Here is a 19,475-nt window from a genome sequence, read left to right as displayed (position 1 = left end):
AATACTCGCAATGGACTTTTTACACTATTCTATAATTTACTTTGACTATTCTTGTTGTTTTTTATATAAGATAAAACATAGTCATGTGAGATATTGTTAAATTCGTTTCAACGTGTATTTTCAAAATATCAACTTTTTGATATAAATGACCAAAGTTGTGCATTGACATGCGTGAATGTAACAAACGTTGCGAGTATTAAAAAAACGGAGGAAGTATTTACGTTTTACCTAAAGCCCAAATATTACAAGCCCATTACAAGCCCCTGACTCCCTGTTGTTCACGCCTCCCCCTCTCCCTCACCGTCCCACCACCGTCCCACCACCATTATCGTCGGACACTGCCGCCCCCGACCTATCTATTCTCAATCTCTGTTTTTGCAGCCGGCCACCGCGGATGATAGAGGTGTCATCGATCGCAAAATCGTAGGTAATTTAATACGTATAGAAATCCCTTTTCTCTTGCCTTTTCGTTTAAGTTTGAACACCATTTGGTAATTTGAATAAATTTATTAATATTAACAGATTAACTTGATGGTTTTAGTGTTTGGTTGAATTTCTTGGTAATTCACATTAGTTTCTTGTTGTTAATTGAAGTTAAAACATGAGTTAGGGTTTTGTTTATTTTCTAGTTTTTGTTCTTGTAACAGGAACTAGGTGGGTGTTTTGATTATTATTTCATACTATGTTGGGTTGATTTGTTTGTTTGTTTGATAAATAGATGACATGTGACAGTTTAAAGTTGGACTTCGTGTTAACTTTGAAATAAATTAATCACTACGGTAACACTCTAATTGTATAATTAGAGGACGACGATGATGAAGATGATACAAGATTGGATATGGAGCAAATGTTGCATTGTATCTATTGAGCTTTGTTTATTTCTCTAAGTATTCAGATTTTTAACTTGTAATACTGATTTATTTTTACTTGAGAAATATGATGGATTTTTTAAAATTGGTTGTGTATTGTCATCTTGCGCATATTAGTAGCTTAAAAGATGATTTGTTTATATTATGGGGCAGGGCGGCAGGCGGGTACAGGTGGACAATGGATATCCACTTGGGTGGTGGAGCGGGTGCGATGTGAAAATTATACCCGCATAGATGTGAAAATTATACCCGCTGCGGGTGGCAGGTAGGTGACAGGTGAAAAATATTTTGGCGGGTACGGGGGAGGGGTACCCGCATCCGCCCCGCCCGTTTGCCATCCCTTACACAATGCGTGCATATATGGCTAGTTTAATATAGTCAAACCGTATAGTTAATAACCGAACTAATTAGACCCGACCCCTGATTGACTTTACCTAGGGGCTTTATGTGTTAGAAGCCCACATAGAGGTTTAAAATTTTCATATGGGCTTAAAAATTAAAATCTTCATTATTTCTAGTATTTCTCTTCTGCTCTCTGCATTCTTCAACAAAAGCCTCCTCGTTTTCTCTCTCCTCTCCCCTCCGGAGCGGCAACGATCGCCGTTTCTTACTCCGTCGAGGTAATTTCCTTCAAGAACTCCTTCATTTGATATTATGACATACTGTTAATTCATCGTGATTTCGTTAATTGAGTGCTACTTTATGGTTATGGTATTGAAGACATTTTAGTTTTCTGTTAGTGATATGTTTCAAGTATTTGTTCTCGATTTCTTGTAATTTATACTGGGATTTCTTGATTTTTGCTTAATTACTTCTACAGTAATTTAGGGTTGGGTTTGGTTTATGGGCCACTTTGAGCTCAAACACTTAGTTAGGTTATAATTTCTGGGTTTTCCTTAAATTGTAATTGACTATTTAAATGTCTAGGAGGGCTTTGTAGATTAGACTCCATTTGAGCGCTGTCAGTATTTAGAAAATTTTATGGTGTTGTAGGTTTAATTGGAAGATTTGTTTTGGGCATTGCCATTCTGATATATTTGTGACCATTGTGTTTGGCGGAGTAAGCCCTGAATTCCGTTGTTCAATCCAATGAAATAAGACTAGGACGTGTTCGACTTACAAATTTCTAGTCGTTTGAGGCTTTGAGCAGCCAATTCCTTGGCTTATTAAAACTTCAATGGGTAGTTTTATGAAGTTCTACATAATTTGTGACATTGTCTTGCTTCTTGTGTTGTTTCTGGAAGTAAAATTTTAAAATGTTGTTTGAACTCTAGTAATCTAGCTTACTGGTACTCTTTCAAGGATGAGAAGATCATAATTGTGTGGGTTGTCTCACGTTTTCTGCAATTTCTATGAAGATATAATCATAATTCGTTCCTTTGGCCCATGAGGTGATTAGAGTTTGTTGTTAGTATTCTAGGTAAGGGAACTATCATGTCAGTCTGTTGTTTTGGGGGGTGGTTGAGTTGAAGACTGAAGAGCAGGTTATGGAGCTTAACTAATAGTAATTAAAACAAGTAAATATTTTCATCTAGTGTATTAAAGCGTCTAAAGAAACAAAGGTAAGTTATTATGTGGAGGGAATTGTAATCTAGGGCACATCCCGAAGGGTTTGTAATGAGGATAATTTTACAGTTCTCGATAAACTGAATCTGTTTTGCATTTTGGTTGAGTGACCAATTCTTGTAGTGGAAATATATGGTGTTTTTTAGTCTTCGTATGTTTCAACGAAAACATTTTCAAAGGAAAATGATTTTCAAGGGAAAACATGAAGGAAATATAGTGGAAAATGTGGCATCCTTCTTTATAAAAGGAATTCCTTTTTTTCTTCTTTCTATTTCTTTTAATTCTTTCTAGGGTTGAGGGGGCGGATATCAGCTGTAGCCAACAGGATCAACAACATGGCGTAGACCACTTTTCCAACCCATCATAAACACCATCACTAACCACAGGAATAGTAGATGGGTGCCAAACAGCAATCTCGTTGTTGTAGCTGGAAGCTCTCTTTGGTTTTGTTCCCTTCTCTTCCCATGTATGCTTCCATGAAACAGGAAATATAAAAAAGTTAGGGATCCTCTTTTCAATCAATTGTCTCGTTAAGACTCATTTTTTTTAGTTTGCTGCTATGAATTGCTCGTTCTGTGACTTCTTTCCCAATTATGAGTATAATTGTCTTGTGAAAAAATCCACAAGCTTCACGAGTTGCTGTTTCTGTGAATTCTGTCCCAAGTGGGATTTCAATTTCTTGTTTGACTCGACTTTTCCTCTCCACTGTTCTTTCCTCTTCTCATTTGCTCACCAAGTCCCATTTAAGGTGCTCGAAAAAATGCAACTTCTGTCATAATTGGAAATGGGAAATTCTGGAATCAAATAATGAGATTAAAAACTTCAACGGGTGGTCTAGCCAAATCAACCTACAGTGTAATAGGCATTAGCTACAGATGTATCGCATTAATCATAAAGTGAACAACATATTTCCCGTCATAAATAATTTTTCTATAACTTCATCAAATGGTGCATATTTCTATCATCAAGCAATACATGTAGGTATGATCATTGTTACCTGATTTGCTAGTATGAGATTGGGTACGGGTCTGCAATTCGCTCCATAATTTGCTAAATTAGACCAAAAACTACCATTTTGATGTTATAATTTGCCTTTCCGGTTCGTGGGGTGATTAGGGAATTAGGTAACACTGGGTATGATGCATCATTTAATGTGGGCCTAAAGAGTAGAGACTGCAAGAAATATCGTTTGGGCTGACCATGGCTGGACCCATTTTTAGTGGTCTGACCCGATCATATATCAAGTTATCAACTATGCTACCCGGTACCAACCCGGTTCATTTATCCTAATACTAGCTTTTGTTTAGAAATCTCAAGTTAGGATAGACCATAACCATATTGTTAGAATCATCATATATGCGGAATTGTGATGAGTAATTTGTGCTTAGGGCTCTTGTGGTAGGTTTTGTGAATGATTGACCTGAAACTCGATACTAGTTAGATGGATTTGTTACTACCTTCCTGAGACTGTACATCATCAGAGGGTTAGCCTGTGAAAGGTTCAAGTCATTTTTCAGTAAATAATATAAGTCGGATGGATGCAATGGAATTGGATCATAATTTTTTGAATAATCAACCATCATTGGTTTCTCCAGCTTTATAAAGCTGTATAATGACTGGTGGTTGACTCAAGCTCTAGGACCTTCAGGCAAACCTACTCAGTACCCAGTTACTCACTCACACAGTCACACCACTTTCTTCATTTATCAGTAACTTTGGGCACGTGTTGGATAAGGTTTTCCCTTTAATCCTTCGCCCCTTCTTTCAAAAGCTTGGACTACTAAACTGGTCATCTCTTGAGAAATGACTTCTCCTTGAGTGAATACATTGAACACGAGGTTTCTCCGTCCTAGTCATCACACCTCTTTCACATTTTGGCCCTAAAGTCAATATCTTGGGTACAAGTACCTCAGAGTTGAACGATTACAAAAAATTACAGTGAGATTATTGTTTTCTCTTATATAAGTCAGGTGTAAGTGGTAGTCAATTCATGCATAGTATATGCAACAGTTGAAACAAATGAGGCGCATGTAAGGAGAGTCGTAAGTTTCACTGGCTTTGATCATTTATTGCACCTGACAATTAGTGTCATCTTGGTTCTGATTTTTATCTGTGTTTCACTTTTCTATTAGGAATGCCTGATGCCTTCAATTGCTCTGCTTTATGCTCCCAAGTATGGGGATTGGACAAGAGTAGTCCCAAGTGTTTTGGTTCATTCAATTTTCTCCTTTCTGTTCTTTTAATTCGTTTAAAGTTTGAATATGGGTGAACATCGGTTGTAGCCACAGGCCCAACAACATGGCGTAGGACATTACTCTAACCCACCATAAAGACCATCACTAACCATAGGAATAAATGAATAATACATGGCTGCCAAACCAAAATATCATTGTTGGAGCCCGTAGCTCTCATTGATTTAGTTCCCTTCTCTTCCCATGTATGTTTCCATGGAACAAGAAGTATCACAAAGTTTAAGGGATCCTGTTGTTCAATCAATCGTCTCGTTAAGACACTATTTTTTAAGTTTTCTGCTATGAATTGCTGTTTCTGTGACTTCTTTCCCAATTGTGACTTCGTGAGTATAATAATCATCTTCTGAAGTCTCTGGATTTTAACTTGAAAAAGAAATTACTTAGCCTTCCCCTTTCTTTGCTCCTGGTTTGATGAGCTCTCTTCTATCATTACGGTACTCTAAAGTCTAAACCAATTGCCAAATGCTTGGTTTTATTCTTCTTCTAGTTAGTATGTATATAAGGGGCTGTTCTTTGGCAGAGGCCTGAGAGTTGGAGAGACATTTCAATATTTCATTTACTTGTTGGTAACTGTACACGTGGTGATTGATTGTTCCATTATAGTCTATAGTAATCTCGTAATTGTGTTTACCGTAAGAACTGAAGTACCCAATAGATAAATGCATTGCCCATTTCTTGAATCACACTTACAGCACCTCCAATTTTCAGTGGTATCAGCAATTTTTTGTGTTAGGTTTCAGTTCTATTATTGACACTTGGATACGGTTGTTGCAGTACTAGTTAAGATACTAAGGTCTTTCCAGAAGCCATGGCAAAGCATCATCCGGATCTTATCATGTGCAGGAAGCAGCCAGGCATTGCTATCGGACGACTTTGTGAGAAGTGCGATGGAAAATGCGTAATATGTGATTCATATGTGCGTCCATGCACACTGGTGCGAGTTTGTGATGAATGCAATTACGGATCATTTCAGGGGAGATGTGTTATCTGTGGAGGTGTTGGAATTTCAGATGCTTATTACTGCAAGGAATGTACTCAACAGGAGAAGGATAGAGATGGGTGTCCGAAAATTGTGAATCTGGGAAGTGCAAAAACAGATCTTTTCTATGAACGGAAGAAATACGGTTTTAAGAAACGATGATGATAAGAAGATGTATCACTTTACTTGTTTCAGACTGCTATTGAAGATTAAACTGTAGTACAAGTTTGTATTATCTGGTTATTATTTCTGATACTTGTGGTATATGTAACTTTGGCTTACCCATGAAATTAGCTGACTAAACTTATGAATGTGGATGAGAGTTAGATATATTGCTGTTTAATGTACTGTTTTAAGAAAGCTCAGATGATTGAGCCGCACATTTTGCTGGGTTATGGAATTCGATTTCCTCCTCGAAGCATTTTGGTATTTCCGCGCCTTAGACGAGGACAGATTGTATTAGTTGATGATTAATTGCTTCTCTTTGTATGTGAACATGTATTATCTGGTTGATTACTTCTTTCAATAGTTAAATAAGCATTAAAATTACTCAGAAATATTGGCTTACCCATGAAATTAGCTGAGTAATCTTGTGTAAACATATTATACTTGTTTGAAAAGCTGTAAGGAAGTTGAGTTGGTGGAGCCGCAAACTTTGCTGGACTGGAAATATTCAACTCATTTTCATTTTTCACCAAAAGAAAAATATTCAACTGCATGCATGCATTCCAATTCAACTAAATTAAGATACACTTATACTTCTTTATCTTTTTTCAAGGAAGATGACATTCTAGATTACTTCAGCTTATCTTCGTCCCTTTTATTGGCTTTATACTAACCTGCAAATGAATACAATATTTTATACTCTTTTTGTCAAGACTTTATATGTAATGAGTCTCAAATAGCTAACATACAATAGAACTTGTTTAATTATAATGGAGAGGTTACAAGTTCAAACTTTAAAGTAACGATTTGAACACAAGCAAACAAATGGGTGAGTATCAATTTAGTTTAACAACAATCCTAAAAACATGGCATCTATTGAACTAAAAACATGTTAAAAAGAAGTCATCAAGTTATTTGGTGGCACTAATTATAATTAAAGGGTATGTTGACTTTGTTGTACCCCCAGCTGAAACCTGGTGCAAGTGGGATGTAGAATTTAAAAATAAAGTTTCATGTAAAAACAAAACAAGTTGAAGTTGATAATGAAATTCACTTGGACGTCACATACCATACAAATATACAATACAACGTTCACGTTATAAAAGGAATGTCATATTTAATTTCTGTATGTTAAATTATGTAGAATATTTGTTTTACGCTATCTCTTTCAACACAAGTGTGATATTTCTGTAAGTAAGACTCCGTTCTATTGGACTTATTTTGATTGAACTTATATTATCTGAACTTAACTGAATTATCTGAACTTATTTTATCTGAAATAAATTTATTTATGTGTGAAAATGTCTGAAAAAAACTTATTTTTGTTGAACTTATCTTATCTGAACGTAACTGAACTTATTTGAACTTATCTGAACTTATCTGAATTTATTTGAATTTATTTGAACTTATTTGAACTTATCTGAACTTATTTTGTCTGAAATAAGTAAAAATAAGTCGAACAAAACAGGGCCTAAGTACGGAGTACTACGTATTGTATATCAGTATATGTTTAATTTTCTGCTGCAATTATACCTATTAGTCATAAAATTAAGAGTTTTAGACGGACATTCAAGAGTACTCCGTAACTCATAGTTCGTTTGTTTTTTTGATGCAAATGAAGGGCTAATCCCAACAGAAATTAAGAAAAGAATTTTACTAAGAACTAGAAACTCAGTCATATGCCGATACACAATTTGCGTCAAAATTTTCTGTAAGACGAAATACGTAGTAAGTAATAATGGATCGACTCTAGTTTGATTTATATTGATAAAGTCAACTACTTAATGATATTTGGGTCATAATACATCTCCTTGTCTGACATGGTTTTAATGAGGATCATAATTTATTTCTTGTTCCTTCAAACAAATATTTATTTTTTGGCTCATAAACTAATAGAGTCATAGCATCATAAATTAAAAAAATTCTCAAATAAAAAGATAGTAGGACACTTATTTAAATGGCAAATCATATATTGATCGATCTTGACATAATTCTCAATACAAAGTAACTAAGTAGGGTGTGAGTCAGTGCGATAGTTAATACTCCGTAAATGTTAGAGGGTGTGTAACAAATTCTTAATGGTATATACATACTCCGTCGTAGTATGTTCATAGAATGAAATCATACTTGAGATTTTATACTTGTTATTCTAACATATCAAGTGAAGAAGGTTTTGGTCTATGTTCATAGAATGAAATCATACTTGAGATTTTGCATTTAATTTCTATAATTCTCCATATAGGTCAGCTCTCAACATCTCACGAGTTTTTTGACAAATTGACAGCCATATATATCTCCCATATGATGATCGATGGATTGATGAATATGCTATATAATGCCATTATTAGTCACAATTCATTTTTGGAACTTAAGTAATATACATTTTTATACATATTTTAAAACATTGAAACATTTTTAAAAACTAATACTATTACATCGGAAGGGCTTTTCTCAGAAGTCAGAACACCTCACAGGCCAGTGACTTACTCATATACAGGTACATTCGACCCCATACACATTCAAGCAAGGTCTTCTTTATCCAACGAATCAGCCTCATCCGATACTGCTTATTTCATATCGGGAACATTAATGCATGATTACTTATAGAAATATTATATTTGGTTTACAAGGAAAAAGCTAGCTAAGAAGTAAGAAGAGGGAGCAACCTTTTGAGGCGTTGACATTATTAATCGAAGCTTTCAATTCAACAGAGTAGCAACTACTAAAAGCTTGTATGACAATTGAAACCTGAAAAATAAAGAAAAGAGTAAAACCAAAATTACAAGGAAAAACCTAAACAAGGCAATAAGAGAAAGCGTTGACTTATGTGAAAATAAGATCCAACGGTTCATATCTCTCACTTATAATACTATCAAGTCAACGCACCCCTTCTCCCCTGCTTATATATACCACTACGTACAAACTCTACTAAATATACTCATTTATAATTTCAACTTTCAATCTCATACTCCTTCCGTTTGTTTCTAAATGTTCTTTACACTTTACCAGTAATTAATTGTTCCTTCATTAATACTCGTTCTGGACCTAAAGTATTGAAGTAGGCCCATTGGAGAATGATGGTTGAAGTTGGAAAGAAGTGTTTGTTTTTGTTGTTGTTGGTCATCGTCTCTTTCGTTCTTTCGGCTTCTGCTCGTCCCACTTTCTTCCTCTCTTCAGGTATTTTTCTACTCTATGATCCTACTACATACTGAAGTCAGCTCGATCCCTTTAAAGATTGTTGTATTTTTTTTAGATGTACAAACAAAATCGAGCCATCGTTTGGAGGAACAAAGTTAAAATTAATTCCAACATGTTGATCTATATGATCATAAATTCATGATAGTATTATTGAATGAAGTTGCATTAATTGTTTAGAAAAAGGAAAAAAAAAACACTAAACCAAATAAGAAACTATTTTATTTCATCATTTCTGATTTACATATGTTCAACTTATGGTTTGTGTGACAAATTAGAATTTGTCACAAACTAAAGTCGGTCTTTTAAGATTACTCACGCACAGATTTAAAAACTTTAGTAAGAAACTAAATATAAATCTAAGCCTTACGAGTACTGAGTATTTGTTATTATCACTAAAAAAAAAAAAAATTTAACACCGTCTTTGATTCTTCTAGGGAGTTTAAAAGTACCGAGATAATGGAACTGAAATCCACATAAATTACTGAATTTAGGGGAGATAAAATTAAGACAAGTTTTGTTAACAATCATATCGTAACAAAATCACAATTCCCATGTAGGCCTTGTATCTATTTTTAATTTAATTTAATTTACTACACTTTTTATACGGCTCTTACTCAAATTCATGATGTACACTTGTTATTTAGCTGTACAACTATATAGCTTTAAACTTTGTAGGTTAGGTTAGGTTAGGTTAAAAGGCACTTAATTATATAAAAGAGGTATGACTATAAAGTTGTGTGTTATATAGGTTATCTTATCTTTAATACGAAGTACTTTATTACATAATTTTAGAGCATCTGAGTTAACATTGTTGTGTTTTTGGTGGTACGAACAGAAGAGAGGGTGGTCGTCAAGTCAAGAATTTTGAGGACGTATTTCCTTGATGATTATGATAAGCCGTCCGCAAACTCTGTGCATAATCCTCCTAGCCGTAAGGGTGGTCGTGGGGGTGGCGGTAAACATCGACATTAGGCGTGTTATTAATTAATTTTGATCTTAAATTAAGCTCTTTGTTTGATTAATTTAATGTTTGTTTAATTAACTATGTAGTGCGTAGTATGTATGTATCTCGTTGACTAAACCTAAACTATGGAGTATTTACTATTTGGTATATTATACGGAATATATACTTGTATTACTCAAATAGTTGTTACTTCATGCATGCATGACGTGATGTGGCAGTCGGAATTTATATATATTTATATAAGTATATTGCAGAGAACTGTATAATCTTAATTATTTACAAATAATGATATACTGATCAAATAACTAGCTTGCAGCGCGTTCGTGGTTTTGATCATGTGTTACTATTTCAATATGTTACATAATTAACGAAATTGATTGATCGATTGGATCTTTTATTGTATAGCGTATTAGCATACATCAGTACTACAACTCTACAAGGGGATCTCACCCTTTCTGTTGTCCACGTAAATCTTTTTCACATTCTCACTTCATATGTTTATAGGTGGAACCAGAAAATTACAGGTAGAATGCTAGAAATTCAGAATAAAAAACTTATTATTAATACATTGATATTTCGTATACAAAGTAATATTTTTATTTTTTATTTTTTAGTTAGAATAATAAACATGTTTCTACTCAAACTATGTAACATCGATTTTCCTGACGATCAATTTACAAAGTTTTATATAAATGGATGTAATAACTACCTCGTAATAAGCAACTAAGTATAAATTCGAAAATGGTTGTAACAAGTAACTAATCATAAATTCATAACCATTAACATTTTCATGAGATAGTCTTACGACTCTTACCCTCTTACGATCTTAAAGTTTAAAGAGAGTGAGGTAAGGGGTTGACCGTCACATTCAAACCCAGATCTCAAATACGGAAAATATTTTAAAGAAAATTATCAATACGTTATTTGAATATTTTATTTCACTTCACTAAATACACTAAATATATATCATATATGTATCATGACCTTTTAAAATGACAGATTGAATAAAAATTAGAGATAATATGTGAATGAACCAAAATAACCCGGGAACTTGGATCTTACCCAAAAATCAACCAAGTTTGTAAAATTAATTTCTAGGAAAAACTCAGAACCAAAAAAATAAAAAATCCAGGAAAGCAAATGAATGGCTGAGGCCAGCTGGTATATCTATATAGCCGCCACATATGTAGTCACGTCTTACATCACGCAGCATATTCATCCCTAACTATGTTTGTTTTGTTTTTTCTTTACCAATTATCCTCCCACAAAAAAGGGAGAAAACGTACAAATAAATAAAGCAAGAAAAAAATCCAATTTTCTTACGGACTAGTTTAATTTTATAATTTAAAAATGAAAAATAAATCAATAAAACCCCAGATTTTCATTTCATCATGAACAACGAATTCAGATCAACACTTTCTAAAAATAGAAAGGAAGATGTCATTTTTGAGAAACATTCTAAAACCCTCAATCCTGAAATCAAAAACCCACTTTCCATTTCCATCATCATCTTCAACACTCTACAATTCTCTCTTCTCTGCTTCCCACCACTACTCCACCTCTGCAGATGCTGGGAACACGAAGATGTATGCTGGGCTTGAACCCACTAAACCCAATGAGAAACCCAGAGTGGTTGTGCTGGGCTCTGGATGGGCCGGGTGTAGGCTCATCAAGGAGATTGATACAAAGATATACGACATCGTTTGTGTGTCACCGAGGAATCATATGGTGTTTACTCCATTGTTAGCGTCAACTTGTGTTGGAACTCTTGAGTTTCGGTCTGTTGCTGAACCTATTGGGAGAATTCAACCCGCGATAAATAGGGAACCTGGATCTTACTATTTTCTTGCCAATTGCACTTCTGTTGATACCGATGATCATGTGGTATGTTGTTAATTTCTCTGCTAATTTGTTGTTTGATTGCCAATGAATTCGGGAAGTTTTAGTTTATAGGTCATGGGTGTGACCGTTAAGTGAATAAATTGATAATGTAGGAGGGACAATGATGTAGACTAGATTTGATCCCAGGTTTTGGGTAGTGGGTATTGTCATTTGTATCACCCTTCAAGATTTTACTAAGTAAGTTAGGTGGTGCCCATATAGTGTAGGATTATGTGATTGGGACATTCAAACATCTGTCAATAATTTTTTGAGGATTTTGAGCATTTAATTTATGGATTTTGATAATTTTTAGATCATAAATACTCCGTATGTCTATTTATTAAGCGGTAATGATATTTTTGATAATACGGAGTATTAAACATTAATTATATTGATAGAAAATGGAGTATCATTTTGGAATTCTGGGTCATTTTGTGTTTTACATTTCCAAAGAAAGTAATTATATTGTTTGATTTAATTGAGAGCATTCTATTGGGTTGTTACTATTTTGTTTAATGGAATTTCGGATGCGAATCAGGAACAAAATCTTTCATTTCTGTGTCATTATTGAGTAATGATGTAGCTAAGTTTGTGAAAGTTGGAAAAATCTTATGGTCATTGTTGAAAATTACGAAATATATCTCATTTGGATGATTTTGAAGTTTGAACAATTCCAAAATTGAGTTGGATAGCAAGGGAATGAAATAGCTTGTGAATTGCTAGCTTAAAGTTATGAACTGCACATGTGTTACTTTGAAGCTGTACAGTTAATGGCATATTGGCTTAGGAGCTCAATCAAGGTGTTCTTGTTTTTCTACGCTGATATCTAATTGGCTAATTCAGGCTTGGTGATATGTATGTTAGGTACATTGTCAAACTGTTACAGATGGGGCGCAGTCATTGGACCCGTGGAAGTTCAAAATATCATATGACAAATTGGTTGTTGCATCTGGGGCTGAAGCCTCAACATTTGGAATCCATGGGGTGCACGAGCATGCAATTTTTCTCCGTGAAGTTCATCATGCTCAGGAGATCCGTAGAAAATTACTGTTGAATCTGATGTTATCTGATATACCTGGTATGGAAAAACAATAAAACATGTTGTCATCTTCTCGGACTAGGTTTTAAGCTCACTGCATGAGACAGCTGATCTTTTGTCTGGCTTTCTTGACCTGCTACTAGGTGTTTCCGAGGAGGAGAAAAAAAGACTCCTTCACTGTGTTGTTGTGGGTGGTGGTCCTACTGGTGTTGAGTTCAGTGGCGAGCTTAGTGATTTCATTATGAAGGATGTCCGCCAAAGATATTCACATGTCAAAGATTACATCCATGTCACCTTAATTGAGGTCTGAACATTAGATATCCGCGGAGTAATAATTTTAATATTTTACTAGAGAAACTATTTCCTAGCTCATTTCGGTGTTTTATCGAAGCTTTAGTTTAACCTATATCTGTAAAACTGTTGGTCTGGGACTGTTTCTTTAGAGGTCCTGCAATTTTCATCAATTTCATTCCTTATATGATGATTTACTGAGCAAAGTTTCCCTTTCTTTGCAGGCAAATGAAATTCTATCTTCCTTCGATGACCGCCTCAGACACTATGCTGCGAAACAGCTTACTAAGGTGAGATCAACTCCTTTCTTTGAATCTAAGTGCTTGCTTCCTTGCATTCATATTCTCTGGAAGATGTTAATCATGTGTTCATGTCATCCCCATGGTTATATTGTCACATTCTCTAGTTAAAACTAAGTTAACACCATTTATTGGGTCTTTTCATCAGATAATTACCTCCTGTGTAAATTTCTCTGGAAATTTCTGCAACAGAATTCCTCACCTAGCTCTAGAAAAATGGAGAAAGACATTATGGCACTGGTTACTGACTTACTGCCTACATGGTTCTCTTTGAACAAAGTTATTTTGTTTTGTGACTATTGAGCTCCAGTCTGGATTATTATTATCGAATGGTTGTTACTTGTTATTAGGTTCATATATAACAGAACCGCAGCAACAAGATGTAATGATTTGGAGCATATTAGAGCTTTACTGATTCTGTTGTCCAATCTCTTTAATGTCAGTCGCAAAGAAAGTCAACTATTTTATGCTTTGGCAGGTGGAATATCTTAAATTAAATAAAAAAACAGAGTACTATAGTCCTTATGCACGAGTGCAGAGCATAGATGTTACTGAAGCAATTTTCACTTCATCACTCTCTGGTTTTAATTAATTGCAAAATTTCTCAGTCAGGAGTTCGACTAGTCCGTGGAATTGTCAAAGACGTACAACCTGATAAGATAATTCTTAGCGATGGTTCAGAAGTTCCTTATGGCCTTTTAGTATGGTCTACAGGTGTTGGTCCTTCGCCGTTTGTGAAAAAACTTGAATTGGAAAAGTCACCTGGTGGAAGGTGAGTCTTATTTACCCTTGAATTTCTTCTTGTGTATCTCACGTACTTCTTATTTATTCCAAAGTCTATTTTAAAATTTTAGCTAAAGTAAAAAAAAAAAATCTAAGTTATCACTATTAGATCTCCACAGATACCAGGTCAATCTATTTATCTCCGATTTCAATCTCATATTATGTCTTAACTTTCTTGGTTTGTGTTGAATTACAAAAAATTTACTAAATGCAGATAATATTTGCCTGTTTTTACAGGATTGGTGTTGATGATTGGCTTCGCATTCCTTCTGTTCAAGATATGTATGCAATTGGTGATTGTGCAGGGTTTCTTGAAAGCACAGGAAAACCGGTTCTCCCTGCTTTGGCGCAGGTATAATGCAAAAGTTGAATTCATGTGCGAAAAAGTTAATTTTTGTTTATCTTTTAGACTATCTGGGTAGATTTTTAAGAAGTTATGCATTGGATTAAATGAAGGATGTGACTATATATGTAGGCATTATCTAGTGGCATCTAAGTTCATAATATCTAAGGACTTGGCCTTAGCTACAACCTACATCCAACATGATTGATTGAGTATTTGAGTGTGTGTCTACCTGTCATAGTCGGCTATCTTTTTTTATCCTTTTAGTTTAGATTAAAAAGTGTAAGTGTGCTATGCCAAAATGATGAGCAACTTATGTGGGTACGTAATGAGAACTTGCAAAGCGTCTACAAAACATCAGGTTACTCCAAGGTACTATACCTCAATCATAGGCAACCTAGGAGACGGTGAGGCTTCACATTGTAAGTTCTGTTCTGACTTCTGACTGAAGATTGTCCTATCTCATGAATCTTGATGTGTTTGGTGGGAGTTAGATGACACGTTTTGAATCAGTTCTTAATATCGTTTAAATTCATATCATATACTTCGTATATCATAAGTCGGCTGTAATGGAAAATCAAATTTCATTTGTTTATATGCAATGCATTCTTTGCTCCGCCAAGGTAATTGCTTACCTGTTTAACGCTCATCCTTCCACTAGTTTGTTGTTTGTTGGTGCTGCTTTCAAGAAAGTAGATTTGCATTTTTGTTTGAACTTTGAAATAAAAAGCTTTCTTGCCAAAGAGATTCAGCATGTCATAGAAGACCATATCCAGTTAAATCAATCCAGAAACTACATCCCTTATTACTTCTGTTAAGAGAAGAGAAATTCTTACTGGAAGACAGTACACTCCTCAATCCCTAATAACAGTGATATTATCTGGGTAGATTGAACATAAAATTTGACAAATCGCCAAAATTACCAAGAAGTGGTATCACTTCTTTAAGTTGAACCATTTTCTTGCTTTGCCTATGTAGCTTGACTGAATTATTGGAAGGATTTTTTTTTTCTAGCTTTCTCCTTCATCTTTTGGTCATGATAATTCACCTAATGAAATTCGTGATTGCACCTTGTTGCAACAGGTAGCCGAGCGGCAAGGAAAATATTTAGCCAAGTTTTTGAACAGGATCGGTAAAGCTGGTGGAGGGCATGCCAACAATGCACTGGATGTTGATATGGGGAAACCTTTTGTGTACAGACATTTAGGATCAATGGCAACTATTGGTAGATACAAGGCACTTGTGGACCTTCGGCAGAGCAAGGTGATCTAGTGGATATGCTATTGGTATATAAAAACCTAGGGTTAATTCCTTCTATAAAAACACAATATTCACATTTTACTTCATTTTATTCAGGATGCAAAGGGCTTATCACTGAAAGGTTTCCCTAGTTGGTTTATCTGGCGATCTGCATATCTTACTCGTGTTATAAGTTGGAGGAATCGATTTTACGTGGCCATAAACTGGTTGACTACTCTTCTTTTTGGTCGTGACATAAGCCGAATATAGAAACTGCCACCTGCCACCTGCCACTGTAAGAGTCTTCTTTTTTCCTGTATCAAACTTTTTTGTGCCTTTAGATGTTTTATGATACTTCAGTAAACACCTGACATTTGCTAGGATTAGTCAATATTAACTCAGATGATCATAGTGAAGATTGGCAATGGCATGCTCTCACTCAAATTCAAGTGATTGAAGATCATAAAAAAATAAAAATAAATGCGATTAAAAATGGTATTCTGGTAAAATCTTCTATAGCCTTAGTCATGAGAAGTTGAGAAAACATGACTACTAATTGTAGACCGAGGAAGAACATGATTATTGTGTAATGCATGGTTCTCTCAATGTTAATTATCTGATTTCTTTCATGCATTGATCTCAGGACTCTCATATTACACCCGGGTTTCAGACTTTCAGCAATCGATCAGCAGTGAATACAGAAATGCAAAACCAAATAAATACTGAAAATTACTACCACTTTTTGGTTGTATTTTTTGTTAGTGTTCAGCTTTAAATTTCCACTTATAGACTGACAATAATGAAGAGCAACTGAGGAAGGATAGACATGGTTTCTGTATGTAGTTAAGTTAATACTCTGATTTTTGGTGTAATTGTAAATTTCTTCACATTTTTTCCATTGGATTTTAGGAAGATGCACAAAAGCTTTAGTTCAAGGTTTTAAATGTTTGAAATCAGCTTTTTCATTTTTAGCTTCATGTTTGCATCTTGGCGTTTCTATTTCTTCCCTCTGTGTATCATTCAGTCTTCTTTTCCATGCACCTGGCCTTTTCTTGTGATTATGTTGTTTGAATTCATACTTATTTGGTTAAGGATTGATTCTTCTTAGATACTTCGTATGTATCTCTCTTCTGAATACTCTGTAGTTTGTAGACGTGCATTTGAGGTCATCAACCTCCTACAGTGTGTCGGTGTGTGTGTGTTAAATGGATCATCAGAATCCACCACTCTTCCAACCTGGCAACCTCCATGGTAATGCCAGATGGTCATGACTGCATCCTTGACAGAACTGCTCGAGCAAAGTTGATATGTTAGCATGGTGAAGCAACAAGTTTACCAGCGTACTAGCCCTTATATTGAGGAGAGTTTGAACCGGTATACTTTTTCTTTTTTTTTTGACAAAGGATTCTATAAATGAAATAACGATTACAACCTAAACTAGAAAGCAGTATAACATGCCGCAAACTAAATTTACAAGCTTCGGTTATACAACAACTACGGAGGAGAGCAAGCCACCAACATCCCACCTTATATGAACTAAAACCTGCGACACAAACCCCGTTAGAACTTACCTGCTTGTTATCAACTAACGTTGACAACATGAACCAGCAAATGCGACCATCCGTTGGAGAACGGAAGAGACCGAGAAAAACGGGAGAACTGAAGCCGAATACAGCGAAGGAACATAACCAGAAAGCTAGAAGACCCTAACAATGGACGACGATGCAAGCAAGAGACGCCTTCAACCCCAAATTGCCATGACTCACTAGGCGAGAACTGACACTCGCCTAAAACATTATCCCAAGGCCCTAACGAGCGAACATCTTGGGATCTTTGAACGTGAGTTACTTTCCCTAGCAACTCAACACTTGACATCCCCGGATTACGAGAATGCCTGACCGAGGGAAACTTGCTTCCCTCAACTTATCCAATTGAGGAGCCTCCTTCAAGATTTGATTAACAACGATGGCTGGACTGGCCATCACCAGACACAAAGTTGAGGGTTTCCTTGAACACCCCCAATCGAACTTGGCAACCTGAACTGAAGAACAGACACCCACATCTAAGACAGCCAACCGAATTAGAATACTGCCTTGAACATCCACTAGCGGCACAAACCAACCAAGGAACCAAAATACAATTATTGGAACCTGCAACATAACCTCCAAATTCGACACTCGAACCCCCAAAACCTTAACCTCTTTAATCTCTTCTCTCACATGTAACAACCAATTAAACCAAACTTCCCCAAACTGAGGGAATACCCATAACAGGAACAAACCAACAAGGTCACATGACCACAGGCAATCAAAATTTTGACATCCTCTTAAACCCTCCATACACCAAAGCAAACTAAACCTAACCCAGACACAAACACTAATTAACAACAAGAAAAAAGAGGACATTAAAAGAACTAACCCATCTGCACCAAAAAAGCGGCCGGAAAAACCTCCTGGAAGGCTGCAAAACGGGCAACCCGACATAAAGGACGGAGGAGACGGTGAAGAAACTAGGCGGCCCAAGCAACCCAGACACCACCGAACCAGGCGGTGTATGATTCACGGTACCCAACTGAGACCACCGCGCCGCCGACGAGACAACCCAACCACCGCAAAGAAAACAACTGGCCGCCGCAAACGGAGGGTGAAACCGGGCGTGAGAACCTTCGAGAGCACCGATCGGCCACTAAAAAGCAAAAGAGACCTAGAAAACAAGGAAACAAAACTAAATTAACACGAATCGCTCGCCGGCGATGGCGAATTGACGATAAATCACCGATCGCCGGCGAGGAAGCAAAAGGAAAGTAGGCGGTGGAGTTGAGCGGTGGAAGAAGAGAGAAGGCAGAGAAAATTTTAAGGAAACCGAAATACTTGAACTTAAGAAAATGGTAAGAGTTGATAACTTTATCTACAGTTTTGACTTTTGAGCCATTGAACTTCAAAAAATTCTCATATGTAAGGCTTAATAAAAGATAATCGGTCAAAAGTTAGACTAATAGTACCAAAGTTTCATTTGTAGTTTGAGTTGCGAATGTTCATTAGTTGCTTTAGCACGGAGTAACAATGAGGGGAGGATTGTTGATTTTTTTTTTTTCTTGGTACAAGCATGGAACATTAGATTAAAAAGTTAAGAGAGTTATAAGAGAGGGTTTAAGGAGGTTCGTCCTCCAAAATTATATCCGCAACAAACATAAGAATATTGTTTGAAATACTCTAAATTAAAACTAGCTATTACATGCGAACGACACATTTTAGCTATCATATCGCCACCTTGTTGGTACATCGAGGCATACACAATCTCAATTTTAGGAATTTCCTTCAAGAGGTCCGTGCATTGTTTTGCAATTATAAGGTTAATATGTTAATTAGCCAAATTTTGAACGGCTTGATGTGAGTCCGTATTGATGATCATCCTTTGCCAATTTTTCCTTTTGATAACCTACAAAGCCCACACAAATTGCTAGAATGTCACCCATCAAAACAGATTGGAGTTTACATTTCTGGTAAAAACTGAGCACCTATTCACCATATGCATCTCTAAAAATTCCGGCAACACTAGCATTTTCCCCAATTTTCAGAAACGATGTATCACAATTGAGCTTTTGGAA

The 19,475-nt window shown here is 35.7% G+C and overlaps 2 protein-coding genes across 3 annotated transcripts; both read left to right on the top strand.

Moving 5' to 3' along the window:
- The first annotated feature begins 304 nt into the window (after nucleotides 1-304).
- LOC110777416 (PHD finger-like domain-containing protein 5A) lies at nucleotides 305-6,087 on the top strand. 2 transcript variants are annotated; one of them, XM_056827783.1, is made up of 2 exons: nucleotides 305-427; nucleotides 5,462-6,087. In XM_056827783.1, exon 2 carries the CDS (start codon nucleotides 5,496-5,498, stop codon nucleotides 5,826-5,828), a length of 333 nt encoding a protein of 110 aa, XP_056683761.1. In that variant the 5' UTR covers nucleotides 305-427; nucleotides 5,462-5,495; the 3' UTR covers nucleotides 5,829-6,087. The 2 variants fall into 2 exon arrangements, with proteins under 2 accessions (XP_056683761.1, XP_021837711.1); XM_021982019.2 differs by lacking the exon at nucleotides 305-427 and adding an exon at nucleotides 1,332-1,489.
- Nucleotides 6,088-11,202: 5,115 nt separating this feature from the next.
- LOC110777418 (internal alternative NAD(P)H-ubiquinone oxidoreductase A1, mitochondrial) lies at nucleotides 11,203-16,845 on the top strand. Its single transcript, XM_021982020.2, has 9 exons — nucleotides 11,203-11,877; nucleotides 12,739-12,952; nucleotides 13,057-13,217; nucleotides 13,429-13,494; nucleotides 14,112-14,275; nucleotides 14,524-14,638; nucleotides 15,713-15,892; nucleotides 15,986-16,163; nucleotides 16,512-16,845. The coding sequence occupies exons 1-8, from the start codon at nucleotides 11,431-11,433 to the stop codon at nucleotides 16,136-16,138; spliced, it is 1,500 nt and encodes a 499-aa protein (XP_021837712.1). The 5' UTR covers nucleotides 11,203-11,430; the 3' UTR covers nucleotides 16,139-16,163; nucleotides 16,512-16,845.
- The last annotated feature ends 2,630 nt before the right edge of the window (nucleotides 16,846-19,475 follow it).

Source organism: Spinacia oleracea, chromosome 1 (assembly GCF_020520425.1).
Source record: "Spinacia oleracea cultivar Varoflay chromosome 1, BTI_SOV_V1, whole genome shotgun sequence".
Classification (NCBI taxonomy): domain Eukaryota; kingdom Viridiplantae; phylum Streptophyta; class Magnoliopsida; order Caryophyllales; family Amaranthaceae; genus Spinacia; species Spinacia oleracea.
Note: the sequence above shows the minus strand (reverse complement) of the source record. Positions and strands in the feature narration are given on the sequence as shown.

Excerpts from the sequence above, each read along its gene's own strand:
- LOC110777416 (XM_056827783.1), top strand. The coding sequence starts at position 5,496 with ATGGCAAAGCATCATCCGGATCTTATCATGTGCAGGAAGCAGCCAGGC.
- LOC110777418 (XM_021982020.2), top strand. The coding sequence starts at position 11,431 with ATGTCATTTTTGAGAAACATTCTAAAACCCTCAATCCTGAAATCAAAA. Across the intron at positions 13,495-14,111 it reads CTGCGAAACAGCTTACTAAG|TCAGGAGTTCGACTAGTCCG; the intron begins GTGAGATCAACT and ends AAAATTTCTCAG. Across the intron at positions 14,276-14,523 it reads GAAAAGTCACCTGGTGGAAG|GATTGGTGTTGATGATTGGC; the intron begins GTGAGTCTTATT and ends CTGTTTTTACAG.